We start from the raw sequence: 22,342 nt of genomic DNA, 5'->3' as shown, positions 1-22,342 counted from the left end.
GGCAGACACATAGCAAATGACATTTAATAGGCAATAAAAATGTGCATTATAAATATCATATGGGAGATACTGAAATTGAAGAAGGAATCTATGAAAAAGACCTAGGAGTTTATGTTGACTCAGAAATGTCTTCATCTAGACAATGTGGGGAAGCTATAAAAAAGGCCAACAAGATGCTTGGATATATTGTGAGAAGTGTTGAATTTAAATCAAGGGAAGTAATGCTAAAACTTTACAATGCATTAGTAAGACCTCATCTAGAATATTGTGCTCAGTTCTGGTCACCTTGTTACAAAAACGATATTGCTGCTCAAGAAAGAGAGCAAAGAAAAGCGACCAGAATTATCCCGGGATTAAAAGGCATGTTGTATGCAGACAGGCTCAAATAATTGAATCTGTTCAGTCTTGAACAAAGAAGACTATGTGGTGATCTGATTCAAGCGTTCAAAATTCAAAAAGGTATTGACAATGTCGACCAAGGGGACTTTTCTGACCTGAAAAAAGAAACAAGGACCAGGGGTCACAAATAGAGATTAGATAAAGGGGAATTCAGAACAGAAAATAGGAGGCACTTTTTTACACAGAGAATTGTGAGGGTCTGGAACCAACTCCCCAGTAATGTTGTTGAAGCCGACACCTTTGTAACCTTTCTTATGTTCTTATATATTCTAGATAAAAATATGTCTTTGAATTTTACTTTTAACTCCTCCACAGCCAGATTATGGCCCTTTTTTAAAATTCCCCCAAGACCCCCAACATTCAATGGCTATAACTCTTACAGAGGGCAGATAGGTCCATAGTTAGTATTGACCTTTGACCTTTCAAGAGCTGGATACTGAATCTTGGCAACTTGCCAAAAATAAATAAATAAATAAAATTACTGCTTATAACTCTTTACAGAGTGCTTATTGGGTTATAATAAATATTTTAAACATATAGAAAACCAATCATGCTGTATCCAAAAATCAGCTTGTGTTTGACCTTTGACAGCTTATATATCCTTACAGACTGCACACTGAATCATATTTACTAAACTCGTAGATAAGCAGCAAAGGTCATTCAAAATGATCTAGACAGCATTCAGAACTGGGCAGAGACATGGCAAATGAAATTTAATAGAGAAAAGTGTAAAGTATTGCATGCAGGCAATAAAAATGTGCATTATAAATATCATATGGGAGATACTGAAATTGAAGAAGGAATCTATGAAAAAGACCTAGGAGTTTATGTTGACTCAGAAATGTCTTCATCTAGACAATGTGGGGAAGCTATAAAAAAGGCCAACAAGATACTTGGATATATTTTGAGAAGTGTTGAATTTAAATCAAGGGAAGTAATGTTAAAACTTTACAATGCATTAGTAAGACCTCACCTAGAATATTGTGTTCAGTTCTGGTCACCTCGTTACAAAAAGGATATTGCTGTTCTAAAAAGAGTGCAAAGAAGAGCAACCAGAATTATCCCGGGTTTAAAAGGCATGTCGTATGCAGACAGACTAAAAGAATTGAATCTATTCAGTCTTGAACAAAGAAGACTACGCGGCGATCTGATTCAAACATTCAAAATCCTAAAAGGTATAGACAATGTCGACCCATGGGACTTCTTTGACCTGAAAAAAGAAACAAGGACCAGGGGTTACAAATGGAGATTAGATAAAGGGGCATTCAGAACAGAAAATAGGAGGCACTTTTTTACACACAGAATTGTGAGGGTCTGGAACCAACTCCCCAGTAATGTTGTTGAAACTGAAACCCTGGGATCCTTCAAGAAGCTGCTTGATGAGTTCTGGGATCAATAACAACCAAACGAGCAAGATGGTCTGAATTGCCTTCTCTCGTTTGTAAACTTTCTTATGTTCTTATGTTCTAAAACCTTTCCAAAAATGTCTAACCTGAAAGGTCAGACTATAGTTTACAGCTTACAACTTCTTACATAGTGCAGAATAGAGATCAATTATTATTTTTTATTATTACAAAAGAACATAAGAAAGTTTACAAACGAGAGGAGGCAATTCAGCCCAACTTGCTCGTTTGGTTGTTAGTAGCTTATTGATCCCAGAATCTCATCAAGCAGCTTCTTGAAGGATCCCAGGGTTTCAGTTTCAACAACATTACTGGGGAGTTGGTTCCAGACCCTCACAATTCTGTGTGTAAAAAAGTGCCTCCTATTTTCTGTTCTGAATTCCCCTTTATCTAACCTCCATTTGTGACCCCTTGTCCTTGTTTCTTTTTTCAGGTCGAAAAGGTCCCCTGGGTCGACACTGTCAATACCTTTTAGAATTCTGAAAGCTTGAATCAGATCACCGCATAATCTTCTTTGTTCAAGACTGAATAGATTCATCTGTCTGCATACAGACGTGCTCAAATTTGTTGGTACCCCTCCACAAAAAACGAAGAATGCACAATTTTCTCTGAAATAACTTGAAACTGACAAAAGTAATTGGCATCCACCATTGTTTATTCCATATTTAATAGAAATCAGACTTTGCTTTTGATTTTTTATTCAACATAATATTGTAAATAATAAAACAAATGAAAATGGCATGGACAAAAATGATGGGACCGCTAACCTAATATTTTGTTGCACAACCTTTAGAGGCAATCACTGCAATCAAACGTTTTCTGTAGCTCTCAATGAGACTTCTGCACCTGTTAACAGGTAGTTTGGCCCACTCTTCCTGAGCAAACTGCTCCAGCTGTCTCAGGTTTGATGGGTGCCTTCTCCAGACTGCAAGTTTCAGCTCTTTCCATAGATGTTTGATAGGATTCAGATCAGGACTCATAGAAGGCCACTTCAGAATAGTCCAATGTTTTGTTCTTATCCATTCTTGGGTGCTTTTAGCTGTGTGTTTTGGGTCATTATCCTGTTGGAGGACCCATGACCTGCGACTGAGACAGAGCTTTCTGACACTGGGCAGTACGTTTCGCTCCAGAATGCCTTGATAGCCTTGAGATTTCATTGTGCCCTGCACAGATTCAAGGCAGCAAAGCAGCCCCAAAACATAACCGAGCCTCCTCCATGTTTCACTGTAGGTATGGTGTTCTTTTCTTTGAAAGCTTCATTTTTTCGTCTGTGAACATAGAGCTGATGTGACTTGCCAAAAAGCTCCAGTTTTGACTCATCTGTCCAAAGGACATTCTCCCAGAAGGATTGTGGCTTGTCAATATGCATTTTAGCAAATTCCAGTCTGGCATTTTTATGTTTTTCTGTCAAAAGTGGAGTCCTCCTGGGTCTTCTTCCATGGAGCCCACTTTTGCTCAAAAAGCGACGGATGGTGCGATCAGAAACTGATGTACCTTCACCTTGGAGTTCAGCTTGTATCTCTTTGGCAGTTATCCTTGGTTCTTTTTCTACCATTCGCACTATCCTTCTGTTCAATCTGGGGTCGATTTTCCTCTTGCGGCCGCCCCCAGGCAGGTTGGCTACAGTTCCATGGACCTTAAACCTTAGCCGAGGCGAGAGAGGCCTGCAGATTCCTGGATGTTGTTTTAGGGTTCTTTGTGACTTCCTGGACGATTTTACGCCTTGCTCTTGAAGAGATTTTGGCAGGACGGCCACTCGTGGGAAGATTCACTACTGTCCCAAACTTTCTCCATTTGGACAATATTGCTCTGACTGTGGTTCGGTGGAGCCCCAGAGCCTTAGAAATGGCTTTGTAACCCTTTCCATACTGATAGGCATCAACAACGTTTTTCCGGAGGTCTTCAGGAATTTCTTTTGTTCGTGTCATGATGTGCCTCTAGAACCTGTGTGCTGACAACTTCACTCTGATGGTAAGGGCCAAAGTTAGTCAGATTTATATTGGGCAGGGCTGGCCCAAATCAGGCCTGGTTGTTAACCAAAGTACTCAAACAGCTGACCCTAATTATCCCTTTAATTGGGTTGCGTTAACTAGGGGGGCAATAACTTTTTCACACCTGAAGATTGCATGTTTGATTACCTTGCACACCAAACAAATGAAAGAAGCACCAAACTTTGGTGTCATTTTTTCTCTCAGACTCCCTCTATATACTACGACAACCCACAAAAAAATCTGACCAAATTCAATGTGAAAAATGTGCAAAAATGCAGAAAATCAGACAGAGGGCAAATACTTTTTCATGGCACTATATATATATATATATATATATATATATATATATATATATATATATATATATATATATATATATAAATATAAATGCGTACCATGCTGCACCGTACTTTCTCATCTCTATTTAATGATAGTAGGTATTGCTAGCAATAGATTTTAAATTCTGTACACAAAATAAGTTTAAATAACTCAATTTTATGTAAAGGGCGATACAGGTATTATGCACACAGCTATGAAAATTTCAATCACAACTTTCTTGAAAATGGTTAGTCCTACACAAAAATTGTAAATATCGTAAAATATTAAACTTTACAAGATCTACAACTTTTGTTCATAGCATTTTCCGGCGATTTAGTCATTAGAAAATTGTGTTGATTTTATTTTTTTAGATCATAAAATATTAAATGATTTATTATAGTAATCGTTAACTTTTAACATAAAGATTCGAAAATCTTAAAATAAACATAATAAAAACATGGGAATTTAAATTGCTTTCCAAAGAATCAATTCGTCTGGCCACAAGGTTAAAAAATTATGATAACAAATACAGTTAAATAAAATATTTAGAATGTAAAATGTCTGTACAATAAACCATAAACAAATAGCACTGTATCGAACGAAGCAAGCAAACACGATCACTAAAATAAAGGAAATAAAAACACAGGCAGATTGAAACGGCTTGAAAAATAGGTCACTGCCGAAGAGACAGTGTTCAACTAGTGAAGGCTGAAGACTAAGTGAGTAGTTTGCTAACTGATCACGAGGGTGCTACAATTCATGTCGCTAATGTCGTCGATTTGTACAAAGCAATATCTAATGGGACAAAAAATCTCCGATGGCCGTGCTACCGTTGCTCAGCTGCTACTTAAATATGGAATGGAGGGCCTAAAGGAGGGCCTACAAAATATGAGCCTTATTAGGCTATGGGTTAATCCGACCCTGCTTATAGCAAGGGAGCACTGTAGATATATATTTTAAACAGCAACAGTTTATGAATATGAGTATAACGGATACCCTTTTAAAGGAAACGTATAAGAAAATATACCACTTAATTTGAAATGCAAAGGTGAGTAATAAACTGAATTGTGATTGAGCAGTTGGTTCAAACAATTTAACAGGAAATGCTAGAGTTTTTTCTGTCTAAATGTGTAAATAAATATAAAACCATAAAGAGGGACCAACAAAATGAATCCAGAAATAAGGTCAAAGGTTTTTTTTTTTTTTATGATGGGCTGTTTTTATAATAATATGTTTGTTAATAATAAAACACATTTGAATGAGATGGACACAGTAATTGTATCAATTAAATATGCGATTACAACCAAGATAAACTGAGAATAAAAATTTTGCTCTCTTGACAGGCCTACTTCTGTTAGGCACACTGGATCTGCAGGGCGGTGCTAGTAGCCTTCATCCTAGTCTGCGAAAGGACCCTCACAGAACAGTTCAGTGAGGTGCATGTCAGATATATATATCATCAAATCGATACAGGATCATCTAGACCTGTCAAGATGGGCCCTAGGAGAATGCCGGTGCACCTCCAAGAAGAAGTTAATATCCACCTGCAAGAGATGCTGGACAGTGACATCATTAGGCCATCACACAGCCCCTGGGCGGCTCCAGTGGTGCTGGTGCGGAAGAAGGATGGGAAGCTCCGGTTCTGTGTTGATTATAGGAAGCTGAACGAGGTCACAGTAAAGGATGCATATCCCCTTCCTCGAATAGATGACACGCTGGATACTTTGGCCGGAGCACAATGGCTTTCAACTCTCGACTTGGCCAGTGGTTACTGGCAAGTCGAGATGAACCCCCATGATCGGGAGAAGACTGCCTTCTCCACTAGGTACGGCTTGTATGAATTTAACGTCTTGCCTTTTGGCCTCTGCAACGCCCCGAGCACGTTCCAACAGTTGATGGAGCTTGTGCTGGCTGATTTACAGTGGACCAAGTGTTTGGTCTATTTGGACAATATCATCGTTTTCAGTCGGACTTTTGAGGAACACCTGGCGCGTTTGGGGGAAGTACTTGGGAGCCTGAAGCAAGCTAACTTGAAGGTCAAGCCAAGCAAGTGTCAGTTATTTGCTTCTGAAGTCAAATACTTGGGGCATGTCATATCAGGAAAAGGGATTTCAGCTGACCCAAGCAAAGTTGACGCTATTCAATCTTGGCCTGTACCGAGAAACTCCACTGATGTAAGGAGTTTTCTTGGTTTAGCGTCGTATTACAGGCGTTTTGTCGCGGAATTTGCTGCTAAAGCCCGTCCTTTACATCGACTAACTGACAAGGGTGCAAAGTTTGAGTGGACTAAGAACTGTCAACAAGCTTTTGATGAACTGAAGCAATGCTTGACCCACTCCCCTGTCCTGGCATATCCTGAAATGAACAAGCAGTTCCTGTTGGATACCGACGCTAGCAATATGGGCATTGGAGCGGTGCTATCCCAGATGGATGGAGGTCATGAAAGAGTGATAGCTTATGCTAGCCGTGCCTGGACCAAACAGGAACGCAATTATGCTACTACCAAGAAGGAGCTGCTAGCTGTAGTGACTTTTTGTGAGTATTTTCGACACTTCTTGCTAGGGAAGGAGTTTATTTTGCGAACTGATCATGGGTCATTGCGATGGTTGCATAATTTTAAAGAGCCTGGCCAATTGGCACGGTGGCTGGAACGATTAGCACCCTTTCACTACTCAATTATACATTGCCCAGGGCGTCTTCACCAAAATGCAGATGCGTTGTCGCGTCGACCATTAGAGGCCATTGTTGCCCCAGCTTGTGTAATCCAACTGGATGAGGCTTTGCAAGCAAACCAAGATACAGGAGATGTTCAAGAAGCCCAGAGGGCTGACCCTGATTTGTGCAAACTCTTTAAGTGGAAGAATGAACGCAGAGAACTGCGCCCAGAGTTGCAAGATCATCCTGAGCTGGGAAGGTTCCTTGGGGTGTTGGGACAACTGATTATACAAGATGGCATCCTAAAGAGATGTTTGGGAGATCCTAATCAATTGGCTTCTGAGTACCGGGTTGTATTACCAAGGTCATTAATACCGGTGGCCTTGCGGTCTCTCCACGATAGTATTACTGGGGGTCATTTGGGGATTGCAAAATTGAAGGAGAAGGTTAGGGAACGGTCCTATTGGCCGGGTTGGGTGAAGGATATAGAGGGCTGGGTGGGAAAATGTGAAGCATGTAACATTTTTAAAACTACAGGTACTGCCCCACGTGCTCCAATGTGCCCTGTTCAAGCTTTTCGCCCCTTTGAGAAAGTGGCTATAGATCTAGTAGGGCCTCTCCCAACTACCTCTAGTGGCCATCGCCATATTTTAGTAATCATGGATTACTTCTCCAAATGGGCAGAAGCTTTCCCAATTCCTGATAAAGAGGCTGGTACTGTAGCAAAAGTATTGGTTGAACAGTTTGTATTGCGATTTGGGGCGCCACGCACCATTCATACAGATCAGGGTAGAAATTTTGATTGTAGACTTTTTAAGGAAGTTTGTAATCTTTTACAGATTCATAAGACTCGTACTACCCCATATCATCCCCAGTCTGATGGCCTAGTAGAGAGATTCAATAGGACATTAGGAACCATGTTATCAGTGTTTGCTAATGAGAATGAGAATAACTGTGATGAGTTACTCCCTTATGTTCTGTTTGCATACCGTAGTAGTGTACAAGCTACTACTAAGTTCACTCCCCATAACGTATTGTTTGGTCGAGAGGTGGTTATGCCAGTGGACTTGCTCATGAATTTAGAATGCCCTGAGAAGTATAATTCTGTCCCAGAATATGTGCAGGTTCTAGCAGAGAGGCTGCGCTCAGTACATGGTGCTGTGCAACGTCATCAAGAAAAAGCCTCAGGGAAACAGAAAACATTCTATGACCTGAAGGTGAGCATGCAGTACTATTCTGAGGGTGAGAAAGTCTGGGTTAAAAACACCGCTCGGAGGAGAGGTAAGTGTCCTAAGTTTCGGAAGCATTTTTTGGGACCTTATACTGTGAATAAAAGGCTATCTGATTAACTGTATCAGCTGAGTGGGCATGATGGACAGATGCGGGTGGTGCATTATAATAGATTAAAGCCATGTTTTAGTAACTCTGTTGTTGCTTCTCAGAATCAAGCATGCCGTGATGATCAGGTCCAGTATTCCCAGCCTACTGGAGGAGGGGCAGAAAGTAGGTTGGGGCGTCGCCCAACCGAGGAACCCTCTGGTTCTCATTCTCGATCTTCCGGGCAGCCAGTAGGTGATATCCCTAATACCTGGTGGGTTTACCAACCGGGGGTAGAATCGGGTTCATTACTTGGAGCAAACAACAACCTGCCTGTTTCATCGCACTCAAGCAATGAGAGACCAGTGGTTTTCAGGCCCCCTAGTAACCTTGAACCGGTTCCATTGCACTCAAGCCACGAGAGATCAGTGGTTTCCAGGTACTCTAGTAATTCTGAACCGGTTCCATCGCACTCAAGCAACGAGAGACCAGTGGTTGCCAGGCACCCTAGCAACCTCGAACCTGTTTCATCGCACTCAAGCAACAAGAGACCAGTGGTTTCCAGGCACCCTAGCAACCTAGAACCTGTTCCATCGTACTCAAGCAACAAGAGATCAGGAGTTCTCGGGCACCTTAATGACGTCGAACCTGTCTCATCGCATATGAGCAGTATTGAACCTACTCCATTGGCCACAAGCGATAGTGGACTAGTTGTTTCGACGTACCCTAGTGGTGGTGGAGTAGTGTCATTGCCTATGAGTAGTGGAGGACCAGCTATTCCCTTGCATCATAGCAGTAGTGATTTGGTGGTCCCATCTTCTGCTAGGAGCGGGCTGACTGTCCCAGGATTGGGTGGACATAGCTCAGTACCATCTGGTGGACTGTTAAGGTCGGGTCGGCAGCGTCGACCGCCAGTGTGGCAACAAGACTATGTATGCTTTGTGGCTGATTGGTTTCAGAAGAATGTCAATGTATGAATTTTGTACAAAACAGATTGAGACATTCTTTTCTTTTTTTTTTCTTCTTGAGACTGAGACGCAGGGACGCGTCTTTTAGAAGGGAGGGGATAGTGTAATGTCTGTCACCTGTTTTGTATTGGCTTGATAATTTTAATTAATCAAGTAAATTAGTTGCTTGTTAGGAGGGGAAATAAAGGTATAGGAGGATGGGAGATAGGGTTGCGAGGCGAAACGGGAGCGCTGAGTTAAGCGCCGCTCGAGAAGTAAAGAAAGAAAGAAAGAAAGAAAGAAAGAAAGAAAGAAAGAAAGAAGTAAAGAGAGAAAGGGGTTCGAGAGGTTTTTTTTGTGGTATACTACGCCACGGATTTTGGAAAGTTAAACCTGGACGTTTGTGGTTTGGAAGGTGTATGTAGTATCAAAAGCGAACTTGACCTGAATTGGCTGTTTCAACTTGCCGCAGATGACGTGCAGGTTCACCGACCAAACTAAGTAAGACAAAACCTTCTTCCTTCAGCGGTTGTGATATTTTCCCTTCGAATAGTACTGCATGTAAATTATATTTTAAATATTAATTATAATTATGTTAGTTTAATGGGGTGGGATATTAGAACTGAAGGATTACGTTATAAAGTATTATTGCAGTCTGCTTGTAGTATGTTATTGAAATCTAGAGGGGGGTGTGTTGATTGCTGACTGGGTTGTTAGCACAGCCTACAAGGGTTTTGCAAGTGTGTGGATTTATTATTGAGTTTATTTTTATTGTTGGTTTGTTATTGCACATTGAGTTTTATGATGTTTTTTTGAGTGTGTGAGTTTGATTTGATGTCTTGCAGTTTGATTATTATTAAGCACTTTAGTTTGGAGTTCTTTTATTATTTGATTATTTGTTAAACCCCTTCTAGGTGTGTTCACATTTATTGTGCGCATTTAACCCCCCCCCCCCCCCCATTCTACTAAAGCTTTGATTGCATAACGTCACTTTATCCTGCTGCTATTGTTTGTAATTACTGAAAGATATGTAATTCAATATGATTTTAATTAGACTAGTAAATAAATATCATTGGTTTTTATTTCTTGTGTAAAATTGGTATTCTTTGAGCTCCCCGGTTCCTTTGTGTTTTTATTGCTAATATCCAGACCTCACTGGACAACAAAGGTGGTGGCAGCGGTTGCGCTACCCGAACCCGAACTTCGCCTGTAGACAGGGAGTGAGTGTTACACATGCTCACCACTCTTTAATTTCAAAGAAAGCTATTGCTTCATCAGTACCTATTGACAGGGTCTGTCCTCAAAGGACACTTGTGTATTGTCTTGCGGCTATTTCGACACAGCCAGAGGCAACATTTTTCAATTAAAATGTCTTTGAAGTTCAATTTTTTTGTTTTGGAACATACTCTCTCACAAGCTACAGTAAGTGATGATAAAATAAATAAATAAATAAATAAATAAATAAATATTGCAAATGAAGTGCTTGGAATCCGGATGTGATTGTCTACTCTTTAGAGGGAGAGATTTTTTTTTTTGGCTTTTAGGGACAGGAATGTCAACGTAATCAAGTAAAGAACAGACGCTCTAAACGTGTCACTGCTCAGACCTCACGTAAAATGCAACACATCGTATCGGTATCTTGCGAAAGAACATAGCTGTTATTGATTTTGTCAAATAAAAAGCATGATTTATATCTCGTATTTCTTCGCATCTACCAACGATGGTTGCCACAAGGAGAGTTTTGATCATTGTGTGTTTTTTATGCAGCACAGGATCAATGTCCACCGACTACTTTTTATAAGAACTGCTGGATTCGCCGTTTCCCTGGGATTTGTATTGATGTAATTGAGTCTCAATGGAAAGGCGCTCAACTCCTGAAGTTTTACCACGAAGATACTGCACAGATGTGCAGTAGGACATGTTGCCTTGCTAGAAATGGTGTCATGGACATGACGGTATTTGAGAATATGTACAGTTCGTATGGTTTTGTTTCTTCCATATTATAAGACAGATATTTGAGTATACTATTTATTTTCTATAGCAATTGTTACCTAGAACTGCGTTGAGCATATTTGTCAGACGGTTTATGCTGGTTGTATTCAATTAAAGTAGATTATAAATGGATCGTTTGTTGTGTACAAAAAAAAAAAAAAACATATTTTAAAAAACTAAAAGCCTAGTCTTTAACTAATTTTATTTCCTGTGTGCGTTCGTGCATGCAAATCGATATTCATTTTTTTCACGACCCGATTAAAGTTTATTGTAAGTGCTATTGGTTAATTTCAAAATACAGAATGTATGGCCAATCAGAAACCAAAGTATTGCCATGCAGTCTAATTTGACCAGCCGTTACGTCTGGTGTTAGAGTATTTAGCTTTCAATCCAGTGAAAAAATTGTTGGCTCAATACTAGAACATTATTAGCAAAGGGCGATCAAGACGAAATACCGTAGAGGTTAAAAACGCCAAAAATGTCTTGCGACTGAAGCGCTCTCCATTTTCCCTGCCATCACTGATACTAGGTAAGCGTTTTATTTTTTAATTAGCATCAGTACTGTACGTTTTAGTCACCATGAATTTAAAAATTCCAGTAATATGTTTTCGTAATGAGGTCAGCTGTAGAGATGTGTGGATAGTGAACTTTTCTTTGCCTTCTTTTCTGTAAATTTATTATTAATAAAAATACATGATTGCCACTTGCTATCATGGAATAGTCCCTTGTCATTTCTGAGTGATTTGAGGCTAGCACGGAGGCTTCGTTGATTTCATTAATATTTACAATAAAATGATGTTGATGTTTCCAACAACTCGAAACCTGTTTGAGGGACTATTTTTATCCAAAAGTAAATATAATATTTATTTTTCGTTATAATACTGTAACTTTTATAATTGTATCCATCACACACTCCAAGGCTTGTGTGTTTTGTTCTATCATGTTATTGTACAGACCTTTTTTCTGTTTTCATTTTATTATGACTCTATCTCAGATGGGGGTACGCGGTGGATTACATTTTTTGGAAAGTGGTACACAGCTTAAAAAGATTAAAAACCCTGTGTTCTAATGTGATTTGGTACAATGAATGTCCTCTACAGTGATACACCAGCATCACTGTGACACATTTCCCAATATTTTCCCCAGAAGTGACAGTGAGTATTTGTAGAGACACCTTGGTTGTATCTACATCTTTACAGTTTTATTTTTTGTTCTTCAGAAACAAAAGGTCAGTAAACTCTGTTGGCATACCGGTATTTAAAACAAATAAAAACAAGAAATGGTGGTTGGTTCTGAATCAAACATATTGACCCCCTCACTGGAGAAAATGACCCCCTAAAATTTTGAAAAGCCCTTCATTTTTTATCATTTTACCTGATCTTGGATGATTAAAAGTTTAAAATTACCATCTGGTGGGTTAGATAACCATGTAGTTTTTATCCAATTTTGGACTGAATGAATGAACCAATCTGTCTTTAATATTCTTTGCACGTTGGAAGGCAAAATAAGGTTGTTCTTCTATTATCAAATTCAAAGATGTGTCACTCCTTAATATTCAGTTTCAGAACTATCCCTTTTATATCATTAGACTTATAATTCAATTGTATTTTTACCTTTCTTTTTAAGGAGTATTTCACAATCACATTCTTTGGCTTTGTACATTGATTCTTTAAGAACTCGTTCATCATAAGAATGTCGTTGTCAAATTTAGAGTACATTTCATCCAATTTTATCTTGAATTGTATTTCTGTACTGCAATTCCTTCTTACTCTTAAGAATTGACCTCTCGGTATATTTCTTATAAGTGAATGATGATGTTGACGTTTTGCTAAAAGCAACGAATTCCTATCCATTGGTTTGTTGAATATAGTAGTTTGAAGTGTGTTATTCTCCCCTTTCAAAATTTCAAGATCCAAAAAATGTATCCTATCTAGATCAAATTAGGGATGTACCGAATTCAAGTTTTTGGGATTCGGCCGAATACCAAATCCATCTCAAAAGATTCCGAATACCGAACTGAATACCGAATCTACAAAAACTGTCAAGAAAAAACTGAAGGAAACTGTTAAATGAAAAATAGAATGGCAGCTACTTACAAGGCATGCGCACAACCCATAGTTTTGAGTCTTTTAGTTCATAGTATTTTTAAATGTCCCTGAATAAGATTTCAGTTTGAAACTTGCACAATTTATCGCTAGCCCCCTCCCCCCACCCAGAGATGTCAAAATACAGAACTGTTCACTTTACCTTTACAAGAAAGGAGAGCTGCATCTTTGCCTAACCCTCTATTTTCTTTAATGGCATTTTAACCTGTGTCTCCTGATCTGAAAGCTATGAGGAAAGAATTACAGTGATGAGTGACCTGAATCTCCCTGCGAAATAAAACCCACGTTGTTTTAAATGCACCGTGTGTAACACATATCAAATAGGCTACAATATAGTTTAAAAAATATTTTAATAAAACACAGCAGTTCCCAAATGGTTCAACTTGTATTGGCACATTACAATAATGTAATTAATTTACTAAAGCATATTGTTCAACAACATCTGACAGTTGTAAAGTTATACAAAAAAAATATATTTCTGTGCACCGATTTTTTTTTTTATCTCAGTATGATCTCTAGAACACGCCTCAGACAAAGCAGTAAAGCACAAAAGTATACAACAGTTTGCCATTACTATATATTACAGGTTTATTGCATAACTTTACTCCATGAAAAGTGTGATATGACTGTGCTGTTGCATACAGGGGTATGTTTGCATTCAGCAGCTGCGTGACGTGTTTAGTGCATGCGCCACCAGTAATTTAGGGAGTTGAGAGTTCATCAATCATGTTCTTGTTATTAAATACAACAGTTACGTTCAATACCGGATTCGTGTCTTTTATTTAAAGAACTGCACACATTGGGGGGGGGGATGTATCAAAATGGATGTGCGTCTGGGCGGATATAGGATTCGGATTCGATTCACAGAATTCTAAGTACTTGGCCGAATCCGAACCCTGCTCAAAAAGTAAGTATTCGGGCCGAATCCGAAACCGAATCCTAGATTCGGTGCATCTCTAGATCAAATTCACATTTAAATTTAAAATGACTATTTGCAGAACGAATGTACATCACAAACTGATCAAGTTCATCTTTTGTTCCTGACCATATTATTAGGACATCGTTAATGTATCTAAGCCAAAGAGAAATCAGTGGTAGAAAAATAGTCATTATTGTAGATAAATCTCTCTTCCCAAAATCCCATGTACAAATTGTCATAATTTGGGGCAAATGCTGCACCCATTGCTGTACCTTTAATTTGAGAAAAATATTGCCCCTTAAACACGAAGCAATTAGAGTTTAAACACAATTCAAGTAAATCTATAATTCATTGAGAAGGTGGGATGGCTTCAACAGGTCTAGATTTTAAATAAAAATTAACTGCATCAATACCTCCTGTATGTGGAATGTTTGACTACAAACTGCTAACATCAAGTGTAACTAGAAAATTGGAGGGGATCACTTTCATATCATTAATGTGGTTAAGAACATTACATGTGTCAGATACAAATGAAGGTAGTTTACAAACAAAAGGTTGTAGATAAAAATCGATGTATTGGCATAGTGGTTCAATAACTGAACCTATAACTGCGACAATAGGTCTTCCGGGAGGATGTATTAGATCTTTATGGATTTTAGGAAGACAGTAGAATGCCGGTTGGATGGGATGTTCGACTTAACATATTCAGTCTTTCTAATCCATTGTGGCAAAGTAGTTAACAGTGTGCAAGTGCAGGTGATCAATGAACAGACAGACAATTATAATCCAGGTGCAAAGTTTGTTTAATGATATTTAATAAATTATGTTAAGTAATACAGCAGCGTGTATTACTTATATTGTAATCCCCGGGTTTGTCCCGAAATAATAGTCCCGTTTTTATTATACACCCACACAAAACACAAAACACAAGTCTGTTAGTGCATGAATTAGTGTTAGTGGTGCAAATACAATTATTGGTGATACGAGTGCAGTGCTGTTCCGGGTTTGTGATGGCCTCTGGCGACAGCTCCGGAACATGTTAGCTGTCTAGTGATAGCAAACAACAAATACTCACGATATGGATACATGAAACACAAGTCCTTCCAGGTCACTTCGTAAACCAAAACGAAGGAATAGATTGCATCACTTCGACCCCTATTTATTCCGTGACTCATGATCCCTTGGTAAACGATTGCAGCCGCTCCTCCAATCCGCGGCTGCCACATAATTTCCCTTCCGGGTCGATGAGTTAGTGTACCGAAGCTCTGCCCCTTTTCTACATGACCAACTTCCCTTTAACCCTCGGAACGAAGTGTCAGGCCAAGTAGCCCAGGGTACTCTGTTCCTGTTACTTATCACCCTCACAGGTCAGGAGGGAGATTCACCACCAAGAATCATTGTCTTTCTGTCACATATCCCACCTCTCAGACTGGAGCCGAAGGAACACTCGGCTGAATCTACCTGTCCCATTACTCTCCCCTCCCAGGAAAAATAATCTGTATTTTGGTGGTCTTTCCCAGCACGTTGTACCATATGGTACATGAAGGGCTGCAATGCCAGATACCACGAGTTATTCAGGCATTTCTGTCCTTCATTGTGCTTAACCACTTGAGTGGGGCGTGGTCAGTGATGAGATCAAATGAGTGCCCCAGCAGGTAGTATCTCAAAGATTGAGTAGCCCATTTGATGGCCAAATACTCTTTTTCAACGACGGAGTAGTTGCGCTCCCGAGGGAGCTTCTCTTTATTGATATACAATATCGGGTGTTCTACTCCGTCAACCTTTTGGGACAAGACCGCGTCCAAACCCACATCCAACGCATCAGTGTGGAGGATGAATCTCTTGGTGAAATCAGGTGTGATGAGAGTGGGGGCCTGGCAGAGTCTTCGTTTAATAGTATCAAACTCCCCCTGACACTCTACTGACCATTTAATTAAATTTGGTGCACTCTTTTTGGTGAGGTCAACTAAAGGGGTAACCACTGTGGCATACTCAGGGATAAAGCGGTGGTAATAACCGGCTAATCCCAGTAGCGACCTCACCTAAGTCTTGGTTTTGGGGATTGCCGCATCTACCAAAACCTGGATTTTGGTGACAACGGGTTTCACCCTTCCATTCCCCATTAAAAATCCCAAATATTGAGTTCAATTGAAGGAGATAAGCATTTAGTCTTTTTTTCTAAACTTATGCGTGTATGTAAATGCAGTATACTGAGTACAGTTTTGAATTCGGTTGTGGTAAACTGTTGTGTACATGTACATTATGATATCGTCAAAACTATTGAGCTTTTGATCTACTGGTAAAAACGAATTGTGTACAAACTGTAACATGATGAATTTGTATTATATATTGAGATGAAACACAAATAGGATAGATGTGCTAGTAGTGATTGTACTAGAAATATGTTAATGCCAAAAAATTGTTTAAATAATTTCTGAAAACTGGCTGTTCTATCTTCAGCTACTCTCATTGCACACTGCTAGTCAAATATCTTACACAGATATGGAAAATATTGCTGAATGGCTAAATCTCATCAAAATGCTTCAGTTAGATATGGGTAAAATATATGACGTGTTTTTAACATTCAAACAAATTCTACATGCGCTCGAGACAGCAGATGATTGGAAAGTGAAGAATGCTCCTGGTGGTGTCATTCGTATTGAACTTACCTGCAGCTACTGGATATGTTGAGCGCATATTTTCCCACATGCTAAACAAGTGGAATGATAATCGCAACAGATGGTCTGTAGAACTGAGAAAGAGTGAGCAGTTTGTAAGTCTGAATTTGGATCTGGGCTGTGCTGACTTCCACACAATGGTTCTAAAGGACAGGGCTCTTCTTACTGCTGCACCAGGAAACCAAAAGTATTTGTGGAAATCTGCTCACAATAAGTAATCAAAAAACTTTATTATACCAGACAAGCCAATTGAGAAGAGATTCTAATTTACTGTGAATTACAGTCAATTCACAAAAATTACTAATGTTTTGGACTTACTAAAGGACAGTACTCCTTTTTGGAAATATGTTTGTGCCAACTTTTGTCATTTAAAAACAGTAAATTGTGTAATGTAATGTTGTTATTAGACAAACTTTCAATACTTTGCTAGGGATTTCAGTAAAATTTGGAGAGCAAGTTATAGACAGTAGAAAAGGCTTAAAGACATACTGTGACATACTGTGTCCATTGTAACTGATTGTGGCAAAGTGGTGAGTGAATACAGGTGCGTGTAGTGCAGAGTGGATACAAAACAGTCAGACAACGAGTTATAGGTGCAAGGGTGTTTATTGATCTCAATGTCCAGAGCCTTACGGCAAACAATTGTAAATAATAAATGTTGTAAAGTGATACAGCGGCGTGTATCACTCTGTTTGTAATCCCCAAAAGTCCCATTTACCAAGTGTCATTCGATCTCTGTCACACTGATACATAAATGTTGTTTCATTCTATGCAGTCTCCTTAAAAGATGTGCCAAATGTAGTTACTCAGTGGAGTTGTGCAAAGTCCTTATAGGTAATGGTTAAATCCAAATAAAATGGCATATTTTCTTTGCCCCCACTTCCTCCACACCCTTTACCTCGACGACCCTCCGCTACCAACACCCCAACCCCTCTGACTGCACAAAAGCGTTCCTTATTTTGCAGCTGTTAAGGTGGCAACCCTGCTTACAACCCAAACAGTGGTCATTGAATTTGAGCTTCATAATGGAAACACATCTAATGTACTTAATGTAATTGGAGTGGTCCTTAGCCCACTACTAATTTATTTTCACACTATTTTGCACATTTAAGGTTTGTCTTTGTTTTCGCCCTCTCTGGGTCCCTATGCACACAATCATTGAATAATGCGATTCATTTGTACAAGTATAAAACCTCTGTTGTCTCCAGTTAGGCGGGTGGCCACCTGCCGATCAGTGCAGATGAGGGGACTCCAAGGGTGGGAGTGAGAGCGAGAGATTCAAGGAAAAGGAACACAACTGTAGTGATGCAGGGGGTAATAGGTAACAGCAATTGAGATGCTGAGACCTTAAAAAAAAACTCTTCCACTCTCCTGTACTAATCAGTAGTTTGTGTGTGTGTGTGTGTGTCTCTTTTAATAGAACAGATGTTAAGATTTTGTAGGCAGTAACAGTCCGTGCTGGACCATTTTTAATTATCAATTCCCAAGGCAGTGGGGAAAAAGCCGGACCAACACAAAATTGCCCGGATGGCCAAACACAGAATAGTCATTTCTTTTGTCTGATATTCCTTCAGATCAATTTTTTCTAAATTTGTTACAATCAGTTTATTTTAATTTAGATTCTCACAAGTTTCGTTGCACTATGAATGAGAGCAGAGCTGTTCTTTCAGCACCACAAACTGGAGCTTGCCGGGACCAATGATACACGTTTTCAACTTACAATCTAACACAACAAATACAAATACATACAGACAAGATGTGTTTTGTTTGTTTAGTTCAATGAAATTAATGCAGTTTCAAAGCAAAGACTGATGCACAATGGCCAGCTCTACATTAAAGTTGGTTTGGAAACTATCAAATATCAAATGAATATTGTACGTTAAACCAACTTTAACACGGTGGTTTGGGTGGGGGGTTCTCACGGTAGTAAATGTGTACTCTCTTCTACTGTCAGCAGAAGAAGAGACCTTTGAGGTCTTGAAAGCGTGTGAGTAATTATTGTTCAGTTAGTCCAATAAAAGGTATGACATCTCCTTTTCTTTGTCTATATACTGGTAGTAAGAACCTCCCAAAAGGCTGCTGCAGGAGATGTTCTATTTACCAACCGGGTGTCCAGTTATTAACCGGCACATGTGTTTTCCACAAACGAGCATCCAATATTGGTAGGTTTTAGTTCTGCTTCACTGAAAGAGAGAGCTATGCAGTACCGACAAAAGTAAAGAAATGACCTTTCAACTGTACAGTAATCGGGGGAGTAGTGAAATGCCAATGAAGCTAAGTGGATTGCATTTGAATTTGTGCAGGGAATGAGTGAACATTATTGTCTCTAACTGTTTTAAAGGGCATTTCTGATAATTTTAATAACATTTTGTGAATCAGCTGCTTGGGTTTCTACAGCGTGAGTTATAGGCTGAAAACCATAACTGTATAGTTTCTTAGCTTCTATATTCTTTATCGCTGAATGGAGTTCTTTGTTGAGTCAGCAGGGATTTATATCTGAAATTCTGTCATTGTGTGGAAATTAAGTGAAAACTTTTATTTCAGTTCATTTAGACTGTGGGAAGAACTCATTCTGCACATGTTATTTTATGTTAAGTTTAAGTTTGAAATGGGGAAGTCAACTACTATGGCCAAAGAACAATAGCAAATGTCTGTATATGAATTTATTTATATGAATTTATGTCCAATAAGGGTAAAATATATATTTTTATTTTACCTCTATTTGCATTTTCTCGAGTGTCGTTCCAATAAGACAAAAGGACCTAACATTTCAGGTAATGGCAGTGCATCAGGCCCCTCTCCTACATCTGTGAAATGGGGCAGATTTGTAAAAATAAGCTAATTATTTAGAAGTCAAATGAAGCACAGCGGTCTGTTCCTCTTATAGCATTCTCAGCATTTTTAACAGACTTTATTTTTATTTTGGGTCGTGTGAAGCTAGTTTACTTCCTATGTGGCGTGCTTTGGATATATATTTAAAGCATTTACTTCAGTCTTTTTTTATTAATGTTATTAATTCTCAAATGGTTTGTTTATTAGTTTGTAGCATTGATTTGGAAATATGTTCCTTTATCTTGGGCCAGGTGCCTAATATCTGTTACACAGGAAGTGAATTCATAGTGTGGTGGCAGGATACATTGGTTTGCCTGCTGTGAAGAGCCTTCACCTTCATCTCTGAACACGTGACTGTCACTGTGATCAGTTATCTAGCAGGTAATGACCACTACATTGAATATTAATTAATGTCCTGAGTTGGTAATTCTTTTCCCACACAAACATCCTTTTGATTTTTCATCAGTCTGTTTCTGAGCAAAATATATTGGTTGAAGTGACCTTTTTTAGCTTTTGTTTAGTCCAATAAATATTTCAGCTTTCCATTTTGGCAAGCTCCATCACAAGTGATACGTGTTAAAAACACGAAATCGTTTGCAAGCAAAAGTACAGTATATTCCAGCATCTCGGAAGATACGAAGGGTTCTGTTACTATGCACAGTGCCAGTATTGCTAAAGTAACACAGTGTACAGGTTGCTTCTGAGGAGTCCAGAGTCAGCTGACTCACTCTGCTACACCATGTACAATGGGAACTGCAGGTTCCAACCCGAGTCGCAGAATCCACCAGAACAAATTGGGTCACAATAAGGTTGGTGGCGAGATTTGGAATTTGTTCTAACAACAATACATCTGTTCACCAGCAGATCAAGTTGCCATTGAAGACTATCTACCACCGAGACCACAGGGGTCAAAAACTAGTTAGTACCTGTTTGAAATATATTCAGAATGTGTTGTAAATCAGATTACTAAGCATTCTATTTAAAGTAAACCAAAACCAACAAAATATATGTCTACCTGTATCAATACACTAGCTGTGCTATAGCAAAACACTCAGAACATTTCTCAGTCAGAAAGGTCAAGTTAAACTTTCCAAAACCCAGTCTTAATTAAAAACAAACCAACAGCCTGTTTCAAACTGTTCATGGCGAACAAGATATTTTGATTTAAATATGTTAGGGTTTCAAATATAGACCTTAGCCTTCAATGAATTCACCATCATCATCATCATCATCATCATCATAATAATAGGGGTTATGCAGGTTTTATTATTTTGTAGTAGCTTATTAGGAAGTTATCTGCATAACAAAAAGGTGGCAACATACATTATGCAGTAGTAACTCGGATAATAAAATAACAGTAGTGGAATATAAATTAAACATGCATTGATCGATTAACTGGTGCCATGAATATTATATTACTAGCACATGCAAGTTTTCAGTTGCATTTGAAGGATTTTGTGAAGAGTGCATTTCTTTTGTCTTCTTGCTATTGAATAATGCTCTCAGCGCATTGATTCTGGTTCATTATTACCTGTTCTGTTGGTTGCTGAACCTCTAACATGTTGCTGAATTTTCTATTGCAGTGTCCTGTAACCTGGCAGTCTTTCATTATGAGACCACTCAGAACAGTGTTAACTGCTTTCACTTACACTGCCCAACCCTGGAGAGCTGTGCACGCAGCCAGAGACGCAATACCATTCTTTACAACATTACCAAAGGTAAGATTCAAATCTGGAGGCACAGCATTCTAATTCACTAGCCTGGGTTTGAATCTGGCTGCATTCTTAAAGGAACAATTATGAGGGTGTACACAATGAAAAAAAATGTCCTTGTCCATGTATCATTCATGTTATTTGGTTTCTAATTCTGCTATTGCTTCTGTTTATCATTACATCAATGCAACATATTTTTTTAAAAGTGAGCATTGTTCAGAGCAATATGTTCTCTTCTGAAGACCATTAAAGCATGCTTCCAGGTAGTTCCTTATGTAACCCTGTTACAATTCTTATGTACAGAAGGCAATGGGATTAGGAAATGAGTGTTAACAGGAAGTCCCGCCTTGATTGACGGTAGACACCCTGAGAAGGAGATGAGAGCGTCCATTTTGTAAAAGTCGCATGGGGAACTCGAGATTCTTGATTGCTGGACCAACTAAAGTTTATCTCACTCTGAAAAGCTTTTGAAGAAGTCTTTAGACCATGAGACCGATGACGATTTTCTTTTAAAGAGGGAAAAAAAACCCTGGTCGGGTTTTTTTTTTCTGGAGTTGAATTCTCCTGCAAAGGAGTGGCGAGCCTACCTTATTGAAGATACACTGAAGATTTCTACCCTGGAATTTTTTTTTTCCCCTTTTCCTGGAATTTCTTTTGGATTTCAAAGGAATGTTTCATTCTTCTCGAAGTTCTACAGAGTGGTAGGAATATCGACTCATACTACATACACACCAACAAGGACATTGGTTTTAATTAGAACTTCTTATTTCAAACTAACTATTATTTTAGACAAGAGGTACTGAATATATGTTTATATGGTACACCTTTCTGTCTTAATAAATGTATGCTAGCTGTTAAAAAAAAAAAAAACACACTGAACATTCTTTTGTTAATTTCTCGTTATACTAACCGCTCATACGAATCTAGAATTATAAGTAGCCAAAGGTGGGTTACATAAATTTTGGCGAGCCAGCCAGGAGAGGGTTACTAGAATAATTTGAAGTGTGAATAATTGACAATTGTCAGAAAACATATATGCTCAGTGTGTTTTGCTTAAGCAGCCGACTGACCCTA

At 38.8% G+C, this 22,342-nt stretch overlaps 1 protein-coding gene across 1 annotated transcript in view; it reads left to right on the top strand.

Moving 5' to 3' along the window:
- The first annotated feature begins 8,224 nt into the window (after positions 1-8,224).
- LOC117414546 (MANSC domain-containing protein 4-like) overlaps positions 8,225-22,342 on the top strand; it is a 28,936-nt gene continuing 14,818 nt past the window's right edge. The window contains exons 1-3 of the mRNA XM_059027856.1: positions 8,225-8,273; positions 10,798-10,968; positions 21,140-21,274. Of these exons, the coding sequence (XP_058883839.1) occupies positions 8,225-8,273; positions 10,798-10,968; positions 21,140-21,274 (355 nt within the window). The remainder of the gene's footprint in view (positions 8,274-10,797; positions 10,969-21,139; positions 21,275-22,342) is intronic.

This window comes from Acipenser ruthenus, chromosome 7 (assembly GCF_902713425.1).
Source record: "Acipenser ruthenus chromosome 7, fAciRut3.2 maternal haplotype, whole genome shotgun sequence".
NCBI classification, from domain to species: domain Eukaryota; kingdom Metazoa; phylum Chordata; class Actinopteri; order Acipenseriformes; family Acipenseridae; genus Acipenser; species Acipenser ruthenus.
This window is presented reverse-complemented; position numbering and strand designations above follow the sequence as displayed.